This window comes from Prionailurus bengalensis, chromosome E4 (assembly GCF_016509475.1).
Source record: "Prionailurus bengalensis isolate Pbe53 chromosome E4, Fcat_Pben_1.1_paternal_pri, whole genome shotgun sequence".
NCBI classification, from domain to species: domain Eukaryota; kingdom Metazoa; phylum Chordata; class Mammalia; order Carnivora; family Felidae; genus Prionailurus; species Prionailurus bengalensis.
In genome coordinates, this window is record NC_057360.1 from 18,519,151 (window position 1) to 18,537,721 (window position 18,571).

The 18,571-nt window shown below is 45.2% G+C and overlaps 1 protein-coding gene across 4 annotated transcripts in view; it reads right to left on the minus strand.

Moving 5' to 3' along the window:
* The window catches only part of ASTN1 (astrotactin 1), a 306,757-nt gene that overhangs the window by 67,697 nt on the left and 220,489 nt on the right, over nucleotides 1–18,571 (minus strand). For all 4 annotated transcript variants that reach the window (XM_043568660.1, XM_043568658.1, XM_043568659.1 and 1 more), the window contains 5 exons: nucleotides 16,549–16,715; nucleotides 13,384–13,578; nucleotides 11,887–12,014; nucleotides 4,802–4,906; nucleotides 2,383–2,571 (listed from right to left, as the gene is read on the minus strand). In XM_043568660.1, coding sequence (XP_043424595.1) covers nucleotides 2,383–2,571; nucleotides 4,802–4,906; nucleotides 11,887–12,014; nucleotides 13,384–13,578; nucleotides 16,549–16,715 — 784 coding nt within the window. The remainder of the gene's footprint in view (nucleotides 1–2,382; nucleotides 2,572–4,801; nucleotides 4,907–11,886; nucleotides 12,015–13,383; nucleotides 13,579–16,548; nucleotides 16,716–18,571) is intronic.

Sequence of the window (18,571 nt, forward strand, 5' to 3'; positions counted from 1 at the left end):
GAGTTTCCGTCAGCCAGGCAGAACTAGAGCACTTTGCATGTCTATAATAAAACCCACTTGGAAAGCTGCCGCCTAAGAAGGGCTTTTCCTACCATTCCCACAGCCGCAGCCACCGCCATCACCACCCGCTGTCACCGTAACTGCCTCCATCACCACTAACAACCACCACAGTAAACAACTGTTGGAGACTTACCATGTGCCCGGCTCTGTGTCAGACCCTGGGGATTTAAAGTTGAATAAGGCTGTTCACATAAAGAGGGACGTGTAAGGATCCATACACTCTCGGAGCTGGGAGGAACCACAGAGGGCATTACAGGGGAGGTCCGGGCCGTTAACTGACGAAGCAAAAGTCACCTGACGAATTCTAGAGATCCAACCCTTAAGTCCTATGCATGTTCCATTTCGTTTCACTCCTAATAAATCTCCTTTCTCATTCAATCTGTGAGTAATTTTAGGCATCTGATCACAGGCGCAAAAGTGAGCAATAGAGAATCCCTTTCCACTAGAAGGTTTTGAAAGTTAGAGTGGACAAGAACATATAATCAAGGGACTCGAGTCCAAGAAGATGGCACTTTTATGTCATGGTAGGTCCAGCCCTCTCAGAACACTCGTCACCCCTAGCGTATAAATCCCATCCTGGAGCAACCCTCTCAGAGTGCAGAAAAGTGGAAGAAAATCTTCCTTCGTTTTATGTATTTATAAGTCTTCATCAGGAGCATCCTTCTTTTGGAAGAAAAGGAAATTAGTGCCTACGGAGGAGAAAAATATTTAAGAGTAGTAAGCAGACCAAACAATAAAAGAGATAAACTCTATGACGCAGAGGTAAGACTTGGGAGGGGGGGGTACCCATGGATAACTGAGAGATATCAAAGTAGACATACAAAAATGTTTGAATATCTTCTGAGATCAATAACAGGCAAGGTATTGTATACATAATACTTATGAGAACTAGAGTCACCAGTTGGACTGTGACAAAATGAACTTGAGAATGGCTTGAGATCAAGATGGGAAGGCGTAGTGCCAAGGTCATGGATACACCTCCCTCCTGGGCTCAGGGTTTAACTTCAAGGACATTGCAGTGCTGGGGATAGAAGCAAAGAACAGAACCAGGAATACAGGGGAAGGTCAGGCTCATTTCCCTGTAGTCACAGAACCTGGCCATCCCTGAACCACTGGCAAACAGAAGCAGGGGAGGAATTAGCCTTTTGGTTCAATCATTAGGCTCTGGCATAGAAATGTAAGAAAGCTTTGCCAGCTGGAACTGGTCTTATCTACATTTGCTTACATGACACTCCTTTCTTGGCAAATTGGAATAGAACAGTATTAGGAGACTGAAGTTTGAAAGGATACTAGAAGCCTGTGATTATGTCCTTGGGTTTAGAGGAATCAGGGCTTGGAGGAAAATGCCTGCAACAACTGGGAGCCCAGACACAAGCCTCTTACTGCTTCTGGAAGAAAAGGATGAGCCGGAAGAGAGGCCCTCATGCCTCTGCTACCCATCAAGTGAGACAAAACAGAAATTTCTATGGAGCTCAGAGAGTGAAGAGCATCTCAGCCGTGGGGGCACATTTTCCCAGTCCAGCACTGCTGACACAGGGGTCCCCTCATTTCAGAGGGACTCTTGATCATTAAATCTTAGGATGACTTACTTCTTGAGTTTCCATTGCACTAATTTCATGGCTTGCCCTTTAGCAACTCGCACATCTATAACTCGGCCTCATCAGAATGCCATGAGGCTAAGCTCGGAAGAAATTCCACGAGTGGCGATTCTACATCAGTCTTGGTTGATCAGAATACATTATTTGCCAGCCAGTACTCCTCCCATACCAGAAGGTGAATTCAAAAGGTTTGAATAACTCCCATTTCTTATACTTACTTGGACAGAATACTAACCGGCTATCCAAGAGTAGACAAGGATTTATTTGTACGGCTGTTGTTCAGAGCTTTATAAACACTTGAGCCAATGGAGATTTCCTCTTAGCACAAATCAGTGGGGAAAAAAATGGGCCTAAAGATAGGGCAGGATGGGGTGAGAAGCAGAAAGTGGTGGAGACTGCGACACTCTCTTGCTCCTCCCACATTCCATGAGAATAGTCGAATACTTTGTTTGCCCTTGCCATGAATGCACAGGGACTGGTAAATACCCTTAGTGGACTCTTTTCATGGTAACTCACAAAGTGACCATACAGTTTTGACCCCATCCTGTATCTAAAGTTTCCCCAAACATCCCAACCCTGGCAATTTTAAGGATGGGCTCAGAGCATCAAGACAGTATCTGAATTAGTCCTCTGCCAACAGACTCCTTTATTTTGGTCCCATGATTTGCACCTAGACAGCCGTACCTGCAAGGGTGTAGAAGATGCTGGTGAGCACATCACTCACCTTTGCTGATGTCTTCATATTCCAGCCAGAGTCGCCGCTGCACCTGCTTGTTTGGGTACCAGATGGAACAGGACTCCTCAAAGCCGTAGATAGCTTCCTGGATGTAGTGGTTGCCAAACTGGTCCAAAAGGGCCACAAAATCCCCACGAGACGTAGCTCCATCCAGGGAGTGGAGCGCATTGCTGAGGGCTACAGAGAAACATCACCCAAAAGTAAGAGTGAGGTCTCACAGGGTGGGGAGCATCTGGATTCCCAGGCCACTCAGCCTCAAAAGCGGAAGTACCTCTGTGGCCCAAAGTGATGCTGGAGAGCTGGCTGAAGTATCAGGTGAACTTCTCCAGTTAGCTACGTCAGACACTTTAGTCCCTAAATGAGTATCTTTTCAAGGCAGTTGGTTATGCTGTTAGCTTCATGCAGGCATTACATTGCCAAATCTAACGCCCCGCTTCAGTCAATCTTGGGTTTTCTTTTTCAAATCACAAGTCATGACATCAAATTAATTTAGTGAGCTCAAATAATAGCATTAAAAAAAAAAGAATAGCATAGTCTAAAATAGAAACACAAATACCAGCGAAGAACATTTCACATCGTAAGATGATGTACTGTTTCATGAGACTTCTTTTGTGCGTATGTGGGGGTGTGCATATGCACAAGGTCACAGTGTAAAAAAATGTCTTCTCACTGTGGGTAATGACCAAAAGAGTTTTTGGAGACAGAATATTGCCTTCAGACACAGACATTGGTAACGGGAAGATAATGGAAGAAGAGGAGTAAGGAAAGTCCCTAATACACTATTCATATTTACTTCAGAAAATCAAAAGTGTACAAACAGGGAAATACCAAATGGAGGAAAGGATCTGTTCCCCGCCCCCCCCCCCCCCCCCCCTGCCCCAGCCACATCTCCACAGATTCGTTTTCCCTGTTTAGGAGAATTACACCTGTCAGAAAGAGAGCCCACAACAAATTTTCCAAACCCAATGCCTTCTGAACCTGGCCAGCTTTTGTCTGACTTCCTCTGTACACACCTGTGTCCTAACGGGACAAGGCCGAGCCCGGCCCAGGCTCAAGACCCTTAGAGCAGAAGTCCACATCCCCTGTGATGCCACTTGAAAGGCATGTGGCAACAGAGATGTCCCCCTGTTAGCCCTTGATGTGCACAGCACCTGTGCTGGGTGAAAACTCAGCACGTGAACAGGCCAAATTCTCTACTGCTACATTTCCCGAGAAGGAAGAGTAGCTTAGTTCTTTCAAGGATTTTCTGTACCAGGAGAGTTTACTTCAGGAAGATTCCCCATCCCAATCCCTTCCTGCCAAGAACTCTTTCACGTTAAAATAAAGTTCTGGGCCCCCTTGTGTCCTATGGACATGTTCTACATCCTTAATGCAGTTTCTTTCCCTAGACGTAAAGCTTTACTTCCGTGAGGATATGGCTCATTTCCTCTTTATGCTTCTCTACCTGTCCCCTTTTACGTCTCTTCTGTTGGCGCTAAGACTCTGCCTTTCTGTTGCTGACCCAAAGGTCCCTCTCCTTGTCTTGTCCTCCTGTGCCAACAATGTCATCTGGCTCTAGTTACCTTTCCACCCAACACAGAGAAACAAGACCCTATGGCATAAACTTCACATCTGGCATGTTCTTTAGGTAGCTTCGGAGAAGAATGCGAGTAACGCTCTCCTGGTCCCAGGGGATGACGTGGAATGGAGGTGCGCACCTGTATTAAGGCCTTGTCTGTAGCAGTTTTCCCATCTGCAAATCACACATTCAAATAGCTTAAGTGCTAGGAAAAACTTGATTCAAGGCACTGACCGCTAAAGTGTCAAGAAACTTGTACGAGCACCTCACTGTTGTGTTTTGGCTCAATTTGTCCTGAGTTTTGGAATTCACTACTCCTTAACTTATTAGCTAGCTCTCTCTGTTATCTATCATCTGTCTATCTTTTGCTCACCTGCTAGTATTTCGTGACCATAAAAGCTGTTTTCTATCCCCTCTCCCACATCCTCCTCTTTCTTGCTCTTTTGCCCTTATTTCTTTGTCTGAAAACTCTAAGTCATGCTCTTTGCATGTGGACGGTTTTGTTCTGTCAATTTCTACAAAGTCTGCTTTTGAACATCCTCTCTCTACACTGTGTGACCCCAGGAAGAATGATAAAGTAGGTGTTTATCTTCAGCGGTTCCCGCCTTGCCCTTCCCATCTCTTCTTCGGTCCATGATAAAATGTGCAATAATTTAATCTATACTTAGACAAGGATCTGATTCCAGGGGCTTGTCCTTAAGGGTGAATCTGAGTGAATAGGTTATGTATCTCGCTGAAGTGGCTACATTTTAGACTGCTTCTTCAACAATGGGATAAAAGGCTTGTGCCCTTGGAAAGAATTCTAAGCCCCAGGAGCCAGTGGGACGGACGGCTTGCTGCGGTGCTCACCCTGAGAGACGGCCACTTGGTTGAGTTTGATGTGGTACATCACAGACCGGACCTTCCAGTGCTGCAGCACAGGGTATCCAGACACCTCACTGAAGTTCACCATCCCTAGGGGTAGAGGAGACGCGGGCTCAGTGTGTGCAATTGATTCACAGGTCCCAAGTCTACTAGGTTAGCAGGTGTCATTGTGAGAGAATGAGAAAGCATTCTTTGATGGAGAGAATTTCTGGAATCACAGCAACAACAGCTATCATTTTCTGAACCCTTACTCTGTGGCAGACATTTTGCTAAGCACTCTGCATGTATAAAGTCACTTGATTGTCACCAGACAGGTGTTATTATCTGCATTTTATAAATGCAGAAACTGAAGCTCAGAGAGGGTGTCTGCATAAGGGCCCTAGGCCACCAGCTAGAGCCAGGGTGGAGATCCAGATGTCTCTGAGGCAGGGTGGTGCTCTTAACCGTTCTTTTTTTTTTTTTTTTTAATGTTTATTTTTGAGAGAGAATGAGAAACGCAGAGTATGAGTGGAGGAGGGTCACAGAGAGAAGGGGAGACACAGGATCCGAAGCAGGCTCCAGGCTCCGAGCTGTCAGCACAGAGCCCGACGCGGGGCTCGAACTCATGAACTGTGAGATCATGACCTGAGCCGACGTCGGATGCCCAACCGACTGAGCCACCCAGGTCTCCTGTTCTTAACCGTTCTACTACAATATTCCCTGAGTAAATTTATATGAAACGCTAGGCTTACTGTAACACACCAGATTTTCACTCTCTTTAATAGCTGCAGTAATTGACTCAGCTCACGTACCTGATAACATTGATTTTTCTGTCCCATTTAACTGATTTGTGTTCAGTATTTAAGTTTTAATTACTCTGAAGCTGATAATGCTTATTTCTTCTTCACCAGGAGGGACAGGGTCAGCGTGACTAAGTCATTAAGGGGCAGGGTGGCCCTGTATTGAGTGCCATCTATGTGCCAGACAGTATGACAGACACTTTATTTGTGGTCTCCCTTTTTACCAATGGGAGAACTGAGGCTCTGAGAAGCCAAGGCACTTGTCCAAAGTCATTCTCAATAAGCACATCCTTGTAGGTGCTTAGAGAAGATAAAACAGGCTATTCTTGCTTGAGCACCTTGGAGAAGGAGGGGCACCCTATTTGAATTCCAGTCATTATGATAAATATAAAACTCTACAGAAACAAAATAATTATGCTGTAAGAAATTAAAAAAAAAAACCACCTTGCTAAGTTTAGAAAACCAATTTTAGCTTCATTTCTATGCCTAATATTTGCTGTGTGTGTAAGTTATAGGAATAAATATATATGTATATGCGTATGTGATATGTGCATATACATATATGTACATAATGTATATATACATATATACATTATGTACATATATGTATATGCATACCACATACACATATACATATATGTACATAAATATAATGGCAATATGTATAGAAAATTTAGATAGATAGTGTGTTTTAATATAATGTGTATAAATGTAATGGCGGTAATACATACGCAGTGAGTTACCCTACCATTTTGACCCATGCTTCCGTGAGGCGAAATCAACTAATTTAATACATAAACTGGATGAAGAGGGGGTGGGATTAATTAGCTGCTTGTCAACTCTGGTCAAATTAGCTGAGTGACTACCAAATTTCCATTTCTGTGTGAATCATACAAGAATAATTATTGGTGAGACAAAAAGAAAAAAAGGTCAGAAGGGGCACTTAATGAATCAATTGCTTAAATTTCATGTCAGGCCATCAAAGATAAGTTACTTGAAACTAAAAGAAGGTTTTCCGTACTTTTTTTTCTTTCAAATGTTCTTCTTTCAGGGCATTAAGCTTGGTGACAACAGTCATACTTTGGCTTTTAACCTTTATGATAATTTTATTTTTATTTTTAGTTTGTAAAGTTTATTTATTTATTTTGAGAGAGTTAGAGACAGCATGAGCAGGGGAGGGGGAGAGAACGAGGGAGAGAGAGAATCTCAAGCAGGCTCCATTGCTGTCAGCGGGGCTCGAACCCACGAGGCCGTGAGATCATGACCTGAACTGAAACCAAGAGCTGGACGCTTAACAGACAGAGTCACTCGAGCACCACCCCCTTATGTTAATTTTAAAGGCATATAAATGAAATTCTAACTTTACAGGATTAACATCCCAGTCACATACCTCAAAGGCACATTTCGGTAGAGCACAAAACGTGCACTCTTTGTAGAACTATTGTACGTAACGCGCGTTCTCTAGTTACGTCAGCTCACTAGCTTGCGGTTATTTCAAAAAGACTATTAATAAAAAAGTGAGCAAGTCCAATCAATGACCTTTTCAGTATATTGGAACACATTCCCTTTAATGGAGCTGCTTCCTGATGGGAAAAGGAACAGGCAGGACATGCAGTTCTAACACTGGCCCTGTTGCTAGAGGGGCCCCTGGCTGAGTTCCTCTCTGGCGACCTAGCTGGGGGATCTTTTGGTTGCTGGAGGTTTCATCTGTAAAGGCAGAGGCTTAGCAGAGGCGATCTATTGCTTCCTTTTCAATCCTGAGATTCCAACCAGCTGTGTGACTTTGGGCTGGGCAAATCCTAGGTTTCCACTCTCCTATCTGAAAAGTGGCGATAATGGTATTCATCTCGCCTGCTTTACAGGTGAGCTGCCAGAACCCAGTAAAGTTATGGGTATAAAGGTATGTTGGGATAAGATAAAGTATTATACACACACGCGGCTTCTATAATGTTGTCTTCTGCCTCATCACCCCTAATTGTATAAGCTTGACATTTCTTTACAGATGCTTTTATTATAAATTCCTAGGCTTTAGTTCAGAACAACAGAGGAAAGAAAATTACAGCAGGGATGTCAGGGGTTAGGAAGGGGTAACAGTGACCCATATTCACTCAGGATGAGCCAAGTTCACTGTCACTTAGCTGTCACTTAGCTACTGAACAACAATCCTACTGAATGCATTTCGGCTCCACCATGATCAGGAGACAGTTACAGAACTGTCAGTGCTTGGGAGGTGTTATTTTGTGCCTGCATGTGGATAATATGTCCATTAGTTAGGAAGAAAGGGGTATTTTAAAGTATATGCTTTCTAGCCGGGTCATAGGATTCTTTCTCAGTGTGCCCTTGACATGCAGTCAGTTCTAGTTTTTTATTTTATTTTATGTTATTTTATGTTATGTTATGTTATGTTATTTTATTTTATTTTATTTTATTTTATTTTATTTTTATTATTTGGGACACATCTCTCAATGACTCTTTTTTTCAAAAAAAATATCTGACTATGTTTTCTTTAGAAAGAACATACTTTCCCCTATCTATGCTTGAAAAAAGGAATGACTGAATTGATTTATGCACAATCAAGAAAGAAAGAAAGAAATGAAGAAAAGATGGAAGGAAGGAAGGAAGGAAGGAAGGAAGGGAGGAAGGGAGGGAGGAAGGGAAGAAGGGAGGGAGGAAGGAAGGGAAGGAGGGAGGGAGGGAGGGAAGAAACAAGGAAGGAAGGAAGATTGGTTTCTCCTGTTATTTTATTTGAAATGTCAGGGAAATGTATTCCGCCCAGAAATTTTAAAAGTCTGTTTCCTTCAGATGAACCCGAAGAAGTTCCAAAAAGATCAGAGCTCTAAATCTTTACGCAGGTTTAATAATTATGGCACCCACTGGCCCATAAATGTAACCAGCAGCCTCCTCTCCCTCCTTGGTCTGCCTCTGGTTTCTTCTTTTTCTCAACTGAGAGACTCAAAATACAGACAGGCATTGGCCAGACCATATATATAAATAGAACTCCGACCCCTAATCTGCAGCAAAAAGCTCAGGAAACCAAACTATTATCTACAGTAAGCACCCCAAGAAGCTAGTCTACTGTCTATAAATCAGACTTCTAGAAGTTAGACCACTATCTCTGTCAACCAGTCCAGGAAGCCAAACAATAAGCCCTGTAAAAAGTGGCCCAACATGACCAGGACTTGACTGATACCTGACAGCATTCCTATCTTTGCTGTTGCTCCCAACTTAGGTCCGACCTACGTGCCCCTAAACATCTACCTGGAATGCCTCACTCCCAGGTAGTTGGCCCACCCTCATCCCAAAAGCGTCCAACCTGGGCATATCCGAGGCCCTCCCTTCTTTCCTCTGCAGCTTTCCTACTCCTCTGTCAGCCCTTCAGTCTTGGCCAAAATGCAAGTGACAGCGGCTAAGTCTCTTGCTATAGTAAGCTCTGAATAAACAGCCTTCACCTGTTTTAATTTGGCTGCTCTTCGTTTGTTTCCACACAACTTACAACACAAAAAAGGCTGGCAAAGCTCAGGTTCTCAACTCTTATATTTTTTTACTTTTTTAAATGTTTGCTTTATTTATTTTTGAAAGAGAGAGAGACAGAGACAGAGACAGAGAGAGACAGAGCATGAGTAGGGGAGGGGCAGAGAGAGAGGAGACACAGAACCTGAAGCAGGTTCCAGGCTCTGAGCTATCAGCACAGAGCCCGATGCGGAGCTCAAACTCATGAGCCGTGAGATCATGACCTGAGCCGAAGCTGGATGCTGAACTGACTGAGCCACCCATGTGTTCCGTGATGAAGAGGGAAGCATTCAGCAAGATAAAGCACAAAAATCAATTATTTTCCAGTATGTTCTTCCAACCAATATTCTGAAAGGTGGAAATGGCTATTAGGTGTAAAACGTTCTCTAGTTAAACAGGTTTGGGAATTGCTGGGTTAAGTGAGGCAGAAGGGATTTCATTGCTACAGGGCTTCTTGGGACCTGCTCTCTCTATGCTAAGGAGTTGCAAATTGCTGAGAGGTAGATACTATAGTCTTTCCAAACAATATTTCAAGGAAGAACCTATTTATAGTAGAGCACTGGTTTTTCATGAAAAAACACCACCATGCTTGTAAATGCTGATATTGAAGCTTCTGAAGATCACTTTAGCTCTAAAATCTTCTAAGCTTGTAGGTTTATGGGCATTATAACCTATAATAGCACCTAGGGCAACATGATATGATATTCTCTATGTGACTCTCAGGAAAGATACGATTAAAATGTTACCAGAACTAGAAAGTTAATATAGGAGACATTTGGTCAAACGTCTCTTGAATTCTTCTAGTCATTCTGGGCTTTTAAAAAAGCAAGATTGAACCTTTGTGCAACAAATGTTAGACTTCACTCTCTCAAGGCCATGACAAGTGTAAATGATCTATATGGACATCCTTCTACTCCTTTTATGTCCGCTATGCCAGACTAGGAGAGGCCCAAGGGTACAGAAGGGAAAGAAGTTTCTGTTGTGGATGAGGACTGGGCTTGGATTTGTTCCTCATTTCCACAGATGTGGAGTCGAACGTGCTCTTCTGATGTTTCTCAGATCTCTCCTCACTCCTCCAAAAATGCCTCAGGTGGTATCCAGGACTCCTCTCTGTCCTCCCAGCCTAGTGACTGAAGCAAAGTCTCCTCACCTCCACAATAAACTACTACGCATGAAGTCTCGGTGGACCTTTAAACAGGAGACAGGTTTCTTTGGTGTGGAACCTGTCCTGTTTCTGTGTGTCATTGTACCCCTCTCTTTCCGGGCATTTTACACACACACATGGGAAGTATTGCTCAGCAAGTGACACGGAAATGAGAAAACCGGACTGCCTACCACTAGATACGGAGCACCAGGAATATTCTACCCACTTTACAAATATGAATTTATTTACTCCTTGTATCCATTCCATAGGGAAGACATTTTTCTATTCATTTTCACAGGTAAAAATATCGAGGCACAGAGAAGGTAGGTAACTTGTCCAAGATCACACAGCCAGGGAAGGGTTGAGCCCAGCTGCCAGGCTCGAGAGCCTATGTTATTAATTGCTACGCAATGCTCCCTCAGACAGACCTACTTCTAATCTGGTTCATGTCTAAAATAAAGTTTGGACCATAAGCTCATGAACTTGATATCTTGAAAAGGTTTGCCCTCAGCACAATCCATTCTTCAGAAGAGGGAAGAAAAAGGAGAGAAAGGTATTGGATGGGGGAGACACAGAACGAGGAAGCGAGAAGAATAATGGAGACTTGAGCACAACAGCAGTGTAACTGAGCTCACATCCAGCTTTATAGCAAGTGATGCTGAGTTCTTGGTCGGCCGTCCCTTAGGGGTCCACTGGACTTTTGAAGTGTCTTCTTCAGTCCAGGATGTGTTAACAGGGTAGGTCTCCAGAGGCCCAAAATGGAGGAGCATTCCCTGAGGTTCCTGCCTCTTCCAATCAACCCATACTTTAGTTCCATAATGAGCCCAGGGGAAGAATGCCAGCGGGCTCAAAACAGCATTGAGGGTCATCATCCCCAACTTAGGATGAGGCCCATGAGCCCCCCAGAGACTGCACTGCCTCAAATCACACAGCTAGAAAGAAAGAGCTGTGACTCAAAGCCAGGGTCATTCGACAACAAAACTCTACCATTTTCTCCTCCCTCGTGCTGGTCCATAAGTACCTGCCAGGGAACCCAGCGGCCCCAGTGACAGATATCCTAGGCTATGGTAGCCATCCACCTTCTCTCTGACTTCACTTTCTCGAATCCACCGAGACCTCTAAACCATTACATACCTGCTATGCCATTTGTTTTCAAAGCAACCCAATGAGACTCGCAGGGAAAAGTACTAACACTACCATTTTGCAGATGATTATATAAAAACATTGGCAATTTTACTGACAAATAATCCTACCAGTGTTTCAGGATTAAGTTCTTATTGTTTATTATGGAAATTACTCACTAGTTTCTCTTTTTTTTAATTTTTTTAAACATTTTTTTTCATTTCTGAGAGACAGAGAGAGACAGAGTGCAAGCAGGGGAGGGGCAGAGAGAGGGAGACACAGAATCCGAAGCAGGCTCCAGGCTTTGAGCCATCAGCACAGAGCCCGATGCAGGGCTTGAACCACGAACCATGAGATCATGACCTGAGCTGAAGTCAGACGCTCAACCAACTGGGCCACCCAGGTGCCCTGGCTGGTTTCAAAACCAAAATAAGTGAGGTCAAGAGTCTTGATTTTATGAAACCATCAGGAGCTGCCTGCTTTTTTGCCAGTTGAGTGGGGCAGGACATACTCACCAGTCAGGAAGTCGGGGTCAGGGGTGGGCTCCGAGATTTCCTCCAGGCACTGATTCTCCAGGGGAACAGTGGCCACCACAAGACCATCTGGCAGTTGCTGGTCTAAACCCCGAGCAAAGTTGTTTTGCCTGGAAATAGAATAGATGGTCATTTCTGAGTGTTAAGGTGAATCCCAGTTCTTGGTGGGCAATATAGATCTCAACTACAATAAAAAAATTCTTCCTGGACCAAAAGGCTTCCCTTCTCCTGAACCCCACTTGCTGGACATGCCTGGAGTAGGACAGGGTGTGAGAGGTAGGGCGAGGGCCAGAACAGACGAGACATAAATCAGCTAAAAAGGTTATTCAGAAGATAGAGAATATTCTTCCCTTCCTCCCATCCCAGGCCCTACCTCCTGATCCACACTCCCCAAGATCTGGGCATACACAGTCTTATTTCTAGACTACAGAGAAGATTCCAGCCACCACAAGATTAGTTATGACATCTCACTGCTTGCCATTGGCAAATGAAGTCCCAGCCTAAAAGGGGAAAAGTCTACTGTCTGTAACAGAAAAAGCAACTGATTCCAAGAACTGGCTTGGGTATTTACTCTTGGTTTGCTCATAAGGGTCCAGGCCTAGGATGTTACCGATTACTGGTCCATATTATAACATTCTCCTCCTCCTCCTCCCCTTCATCATCATCATTGTCTCCTGGGAAGCATGGGCTCTGAGGAAGATGTATTCTAACAGCCTAAGACAGACTAGGAACAGGGGTCAAATGGAGAATCCCCAAGAAGTATTCTAAATCAATGTCTTCAAATATTTTGCTCTCAGGACCCCTTTGTAGTTTTAAAAGTAAATGAAGGCCCCACATAGATTTTGTTTGTTTGAATTTTATCTGTCAATATTTACCATATTAGAAATTGAAAGAGAAATTTTTGTAATATGTATTAATCCATCTAAAAATGAACGTATTGTGAAAAATGATGAGGGGAGTGGCATTACTTTATATTTTTTGCAAATTTCTTTTGCAGCTGGCTTCTCTCCTCCCCATGCAACTTACAGTAATGTACTGTTAGGGTTGAAGTGAATGAGGAAAATCCATTCTCTCTGTAGTTGGGAGAGGCAGGACCTTGTATAGCTCCTGAAAGGATCTCAGGGACCCTCAGGATCCTTGGGCCATACTTGAGGACTACTATTCTAGACTGACTCACACACTGATTCTTCCACTCAGAGCAAATCAGAACATGAGGATTCTCTGGTGGCTCCCATGGGAAATCTGCAGTCCCTGCCTGGGCAAGACAGAAATTTATTTAACACTTTTTTTCACCCTGAGGAAGCACGGTTCCCAGATTCTGGAAAGAGGAGAAGACCATGGGAGAGAACACAACCTGTCCTTTTAGGATGCCGTTCCCCTTGCTCTAAGATACAAAGCTTTATGCTGACTTTAAAGCTCTTCAAGGAAGAAGACCCACCAATGGCGCCGAATAATCAGTTCTATAGACATGAGAATCACCTGAATGTTCCTTTCAGCACTTGCCCAGCAGCGACTTCCTTGGAATGGTTGTTGTAACCAAAGAACATTTCCCCAAAGAGGGTCTGGTTCATGGGAAGCTCCCTGCTTTCCCCACAGTCACCGCCCTCTGGGCAGGTCTCCGCGATGAGCTGGCAAGAGCGTCCATCCACACCAAGCTTGTAATCCTCGATGCACCTACCATGGTGGAAAACTCAAGATAAAAAGCTGTTCCATCAATGAGATATGCAGTCAACTCAACCCAACAGATTGGGAAGAAACACCTCTGGGAGAGTGCTGGGTGGGAAAGATTATGAGTATCCCTGGTTCATTTTGGTCCCTTTAGAACTCAGTTTCTTAAGCCTACAAACCGAGTCTCCTTCCATTATGTGATCATACAGAAACTCTCACCTTTCCTCTGCAGACAAGTGCATTCAGAGCTTTGGAATGCTTCCTTCTCTAAGTATATCCTCTCCCAAATAGATCAGGGGAAGAGTCACCGGCCATAAGCTTGTAAGCGGGTTACCACATTGAAATCTGAGATATTCTAGAACCTTTCTCCAAAACCATCAGTGTGGCCAGACCCTGCATTTGTTTGGAGGGTAATTAGGCAGCAAAAGGAATGACACTGGGCTTAAGAAATTAATAACCTTCTCATCTGGCCCTGTGACAAGTCAACGAGGAAATTAGAAAGATCGATCATCTTCCGACTGTGTTCTGGGTGAATGTATTCAAACACAAGATCGTCCCATGTTAAACACCCCCTCCATTCCGAGTAGCCTTCCTGAACTAAATAGACGCTAGGGCACGCTGTGTGAACACCTCCTTGGCGTCCCTCCCCATTAAGCATGTACAGTTACTCTAACGGAAGAGCAGTACTGATGTTGGTAAATATGGCTCAGTGACCCAGCAGTCATTAATGGGACCTTATTTGTAGTTATACTGAGAAAAATGTAATTTGTTAGTTCAAGGACTACTTTGATAAACCCATCATTTAAAAAGCAGATTAATTTAATGTGGGTTTCTCCTTAAAATATACCGGATTTAGAATTTATAGATGTTCGTGACATGAAAACACATCATTTATCACTATCTATGGTAATTTTCGTAACAAGATAAAGACCTCTCTTCTATATGGAGGAACAAATAATCACAGTGTTAAGTGGTGAGAAGTGATGATGGTGCCCTTTACTGGGTGACCTTGGGTGAGTCGATTAAACTCTCTGAGCTTCAGTTTCTACAACTGTAAAAGGCGGGGGGAAGGCTGCTTTGCAGAGCTGTTGAGAAGATCAAGTGAGACAACGAACTTAAAGAACTTACAGTGTCCCCGGCAAACAGCAAATGTCATCAAATCCTGCTATCGCTATCATCAGCAGAGGGACGAATGAGGTCCGTGTTACCGCAACTTTAACGGTTCATATTCCGCATTTGCCATTTACAGATTTGTGTTAACCGGTATGAACTATAGCTCTTTAACTTTAAGTGCCTGTGATTTAGTCTTTACACAAAAGTGTGAAGTCTTGGAACTCTTTTGCCAGGCCATATACAGGGGCTTGGAGAGTGCTAAATTCACACACGTATCAAATTCTGACTGAAATCAGAAAGAGATTCTACGGCTCCAGCCTACGTCTGGGACAAGACAGTCAAGTGGCTCCTTCCTGGAACCATAACTCACTGTTTCTGGAAAGAACCGTGAAGCCGGCCGATCCCCTCTCAGTCCCTCCTAAGTGTCCTGACAGCTCCCCCTTCCGCACTGCCCCACCCGTCCCTCCTTCTTGGTGTTCATACATGTGTCTCACCGTAAACTCCTTTGAGGGCAGAGGCCAGTCACCTATCCTGCGGTCTCTCCTGTATCTAACACTTAACTAGGTTCTCTGCACAGACCAGATGCCCATACGTATGTTTACTAAAGAATTTATGAAAGTATCTCTATTAATTGAAGCGGGCCAGCCGTACCCCACGACATTATAGAGACGCTGCAATTTAGAACAAGCTGCCACTTACAGAAGGGAATTTTACAAGAAACTGAAGGTAAAAACTATCAATCGAAAAGAAACAGAATACAATGAAATACAATAAAATAACATTAGCACTCCACCCAATAATCCTGTCATGATTATTCAGCAGGCACTGGCTTTTAGCGACAAGCTGGCATAGCTTTATTATTATAAACATTGATTTTCATTGCAAGACTCTTAGATTATGAGATCCTTGAGGGCAAGAACCATATGTCATTCATCTGTGCTGCCCGGGGGCTGGCATGGTGTGTGGCATAAAGCATGCACCCTCCCTGACAGTGGGGGAGACAGGGGTGGGGAGGGGGGAGAGGAGGGAGGGAGGGAAGGGAAGGAGCGGGGAGAGAGAAGAAGGGAAGGAGGAAGGGAAGCGGAAGAAAGGACAGGCAAGCAAACCATGAGTGTACAAGAATGGGCCAAATCGTTATTTACTTTGTAAATATAACATGCAATGGTCTTTAAATATAATTCTAGTCAGTGGTATAAATGTAAATTTTGAGGGAACCACAGAATTAGAGAGAGAGAGAGAGAGAGAGAGAGAGCGCCTGGATTCTAATCCTGATCTTCCCGCTTACCAACTCCCAGTCTTGAGGAGCATCTTAACCTCACGGTGCATTGTTTTTCTCTTCTGTAAAATGGGGTGGCACTGTCTGCCCTGTTCCCTCACACATTTATCCTGGGAACAAATGAAACGAGGGCTCTTTGCACCGAGGAACGACCAGGTCAGGGGGAGGGTGGCTGCATAAAATGCTGGGGCTTTGGGGGCAGAGTTTAATCATGTTTCCACTCCTCCAAAGACTTCCTCCTCCCCTTCTCTGAGAATTAATTCATTTTACACAGTCTTTCCCAAGCTTTTGGGCCATGAAACCCTTGTGTCACAAAACACAGTTAACACAGTTGCGCAGAACAGTTTGGAAAATTCTGGGGGATGCTGGCAATGACTGCGGTCAGCTTCCTCTCCCACGGGGATGGGACTAGACTTTCCCTGAGGGTCCTCTCAACTCTTGACTTTTAAAGTGTTGCTCTTCCGGTCCTGCAGGCTCTTTCTTCAGAGCCTAAGGGCTGGCCTAGGGTGACCGGTTCATTTAGATTTACTTTCCTGGCTTTAACACTGACCATCCCGCATCCCAGCCTCACGGGCGGCTCGACTCACCCACAGAACATGAGGATGTTGTACAAGGTGGGGTCATCCGGGAAGGGCGCCATCTGCTGGAGACACAGCTGCTCACAGCCGCCATTGAAGCCATCTGAGCAGTCCACCCCAATGTGGCGGTCGTAGCAGCCAGAGCTGTCCTTCATGGGGCTCAGTCCGGACGGGCACTGGAACAGTCAAAAAAACATCCACGCAGGGAGGTGAATCAGGGGACTGAGTTCTCGGGGAACCAGAGTGTAACCACTCATGCCTATTCTTAGCACTCAGCCTTGAAACCATTAACATTGGCAAGTAATGCACGAATTTCCCACCGTGCTGGACTCCCATTAAAAGCAAGCGACCTTTTTGACATCTTGCTTCTTTTCTCTGGGCACAGATCACACACATTTGCATTAAAGCCAGTTCCTCTACACGGGCTAGAAGGGGACGTCACAGCAAGACAAGAGTGAGGTGTGCTGGCCTCCCAACTGGGTGGCAGCGGTGGGGCAGAACTGAACAGCAACAGCAGAGACTTCTTTGGACTAGTTGGACTAACGGGAGGGAGTGCTACTGTCTGCACTTAGTATTAATAGGACTTTTTTTTTTTTAACATGCAAACATGTTGCCAACCAGATAGCCAACGGTGTTGGAGAGAATGGGCAGAGCCAGGACTTCCAGCTGGAAGGAGGAAATGGACTTTCTCCATGACCCTGGAGGGAGATTTGACTGCTCTCCTGGAGGGAGTGGCCGGACCCACAACCCTCCCGCCTCAAGGATGCCTGCGGAGGACGCGACACAAGGGCATCTGCTACATGAACACCCACAGGTGCTGCGCTTGGGTCTGGGCTTTGTCCCAGTGTCCTGGATGCTCTTATTGTGCAACGATTAGCTTCTCTGCACGGCTACGTCCTCAGTAAATTCCCCAGGAGTGCCAGCAAAGATAATCCAGGCGGAGATGTCAGCCAGAATCTGGGCAAGACAAAGGGGCTTGGTGAGCAGGGGGAGCCCTCTCACACACCAGGCCGGGTCTAACTCATCGGTCTTACTCATTCATCTCTCGACACATCCCCTTGAAGTACGAAGCATGATCGGTCCCATGGGACAGGCGAAGAAGCCGCAGCACAGAAAACTTAACTTTCCTAAAGTCCCGCTGCCGATCAGGCAGGACCACACCTAAAACCTGGCAGGCTGAGTATGGGGGTCCGCGACTCGGCCGCCCCATCATTAGCTTCCACAGCGATCTGTCTCTCACACCATAGTCACTGTTTACTGAGCACTTACTAGGAGCTGGGCATTACGGTGGTGCTCTGGGTATTTCGTCTCACAGCACCCTCTAGGAGGGTCCTCATTTAATCCATGCGGAAACCATTAACATAGCCAATTAAAGGCACTGGAGCCCGCCAAAAAGAGTCAATGAATGTGTTTCGCCTTCCTGCTTCTTCTGTCTGTTCAATAGATTCGGCACATTTGCGCTACGGCCGGAAGAGGGGTTAGTAACTTGCTCAGGGCCAAGCCGCTAGTGTGGGGCCGAGCTGGGGGTCTGTCTAGAGATGATCTGCTTTTTTTTTTTTTTTAAATTTTTTTTTGCAACGTTTATTTATTTTTGGGACAGAGAGAGACAGAGCATGAACGGGGGAGGGGCAGAGAGAGAGGGAGACACAGAATCGGAAAGAGGCTCCAGGCTCTGAGCCATCAGCCCAGAGCCTGACGCGGGGCTCGAACTCCCGGACCGCGAGATCGTGACCTGGCTGAAGTCGGATGCTTAACCGACTGCGCCACCCAGGCGCCCCAATGATCTGCTTTTAATGACCGTGCTACACACACTATCAACTAACGAACGTGCTCCTCCAAGACCAAACCGGAAAACGTTCAAAACCTGGTGGAACAGCGTCAACCCTCCCACCCTCCCCCTGCCCTGCTGCCTGGCTGCTTCTTTCTCTCGACTGCCAAGCACTCTGGCCTAGGAGCCCGGGGCTGCCGCAGGTGGGCCTGGGAAAACCCGCCTCCCCTCCCCGCAAGATCACAGCAGGATGCACACTGTTTG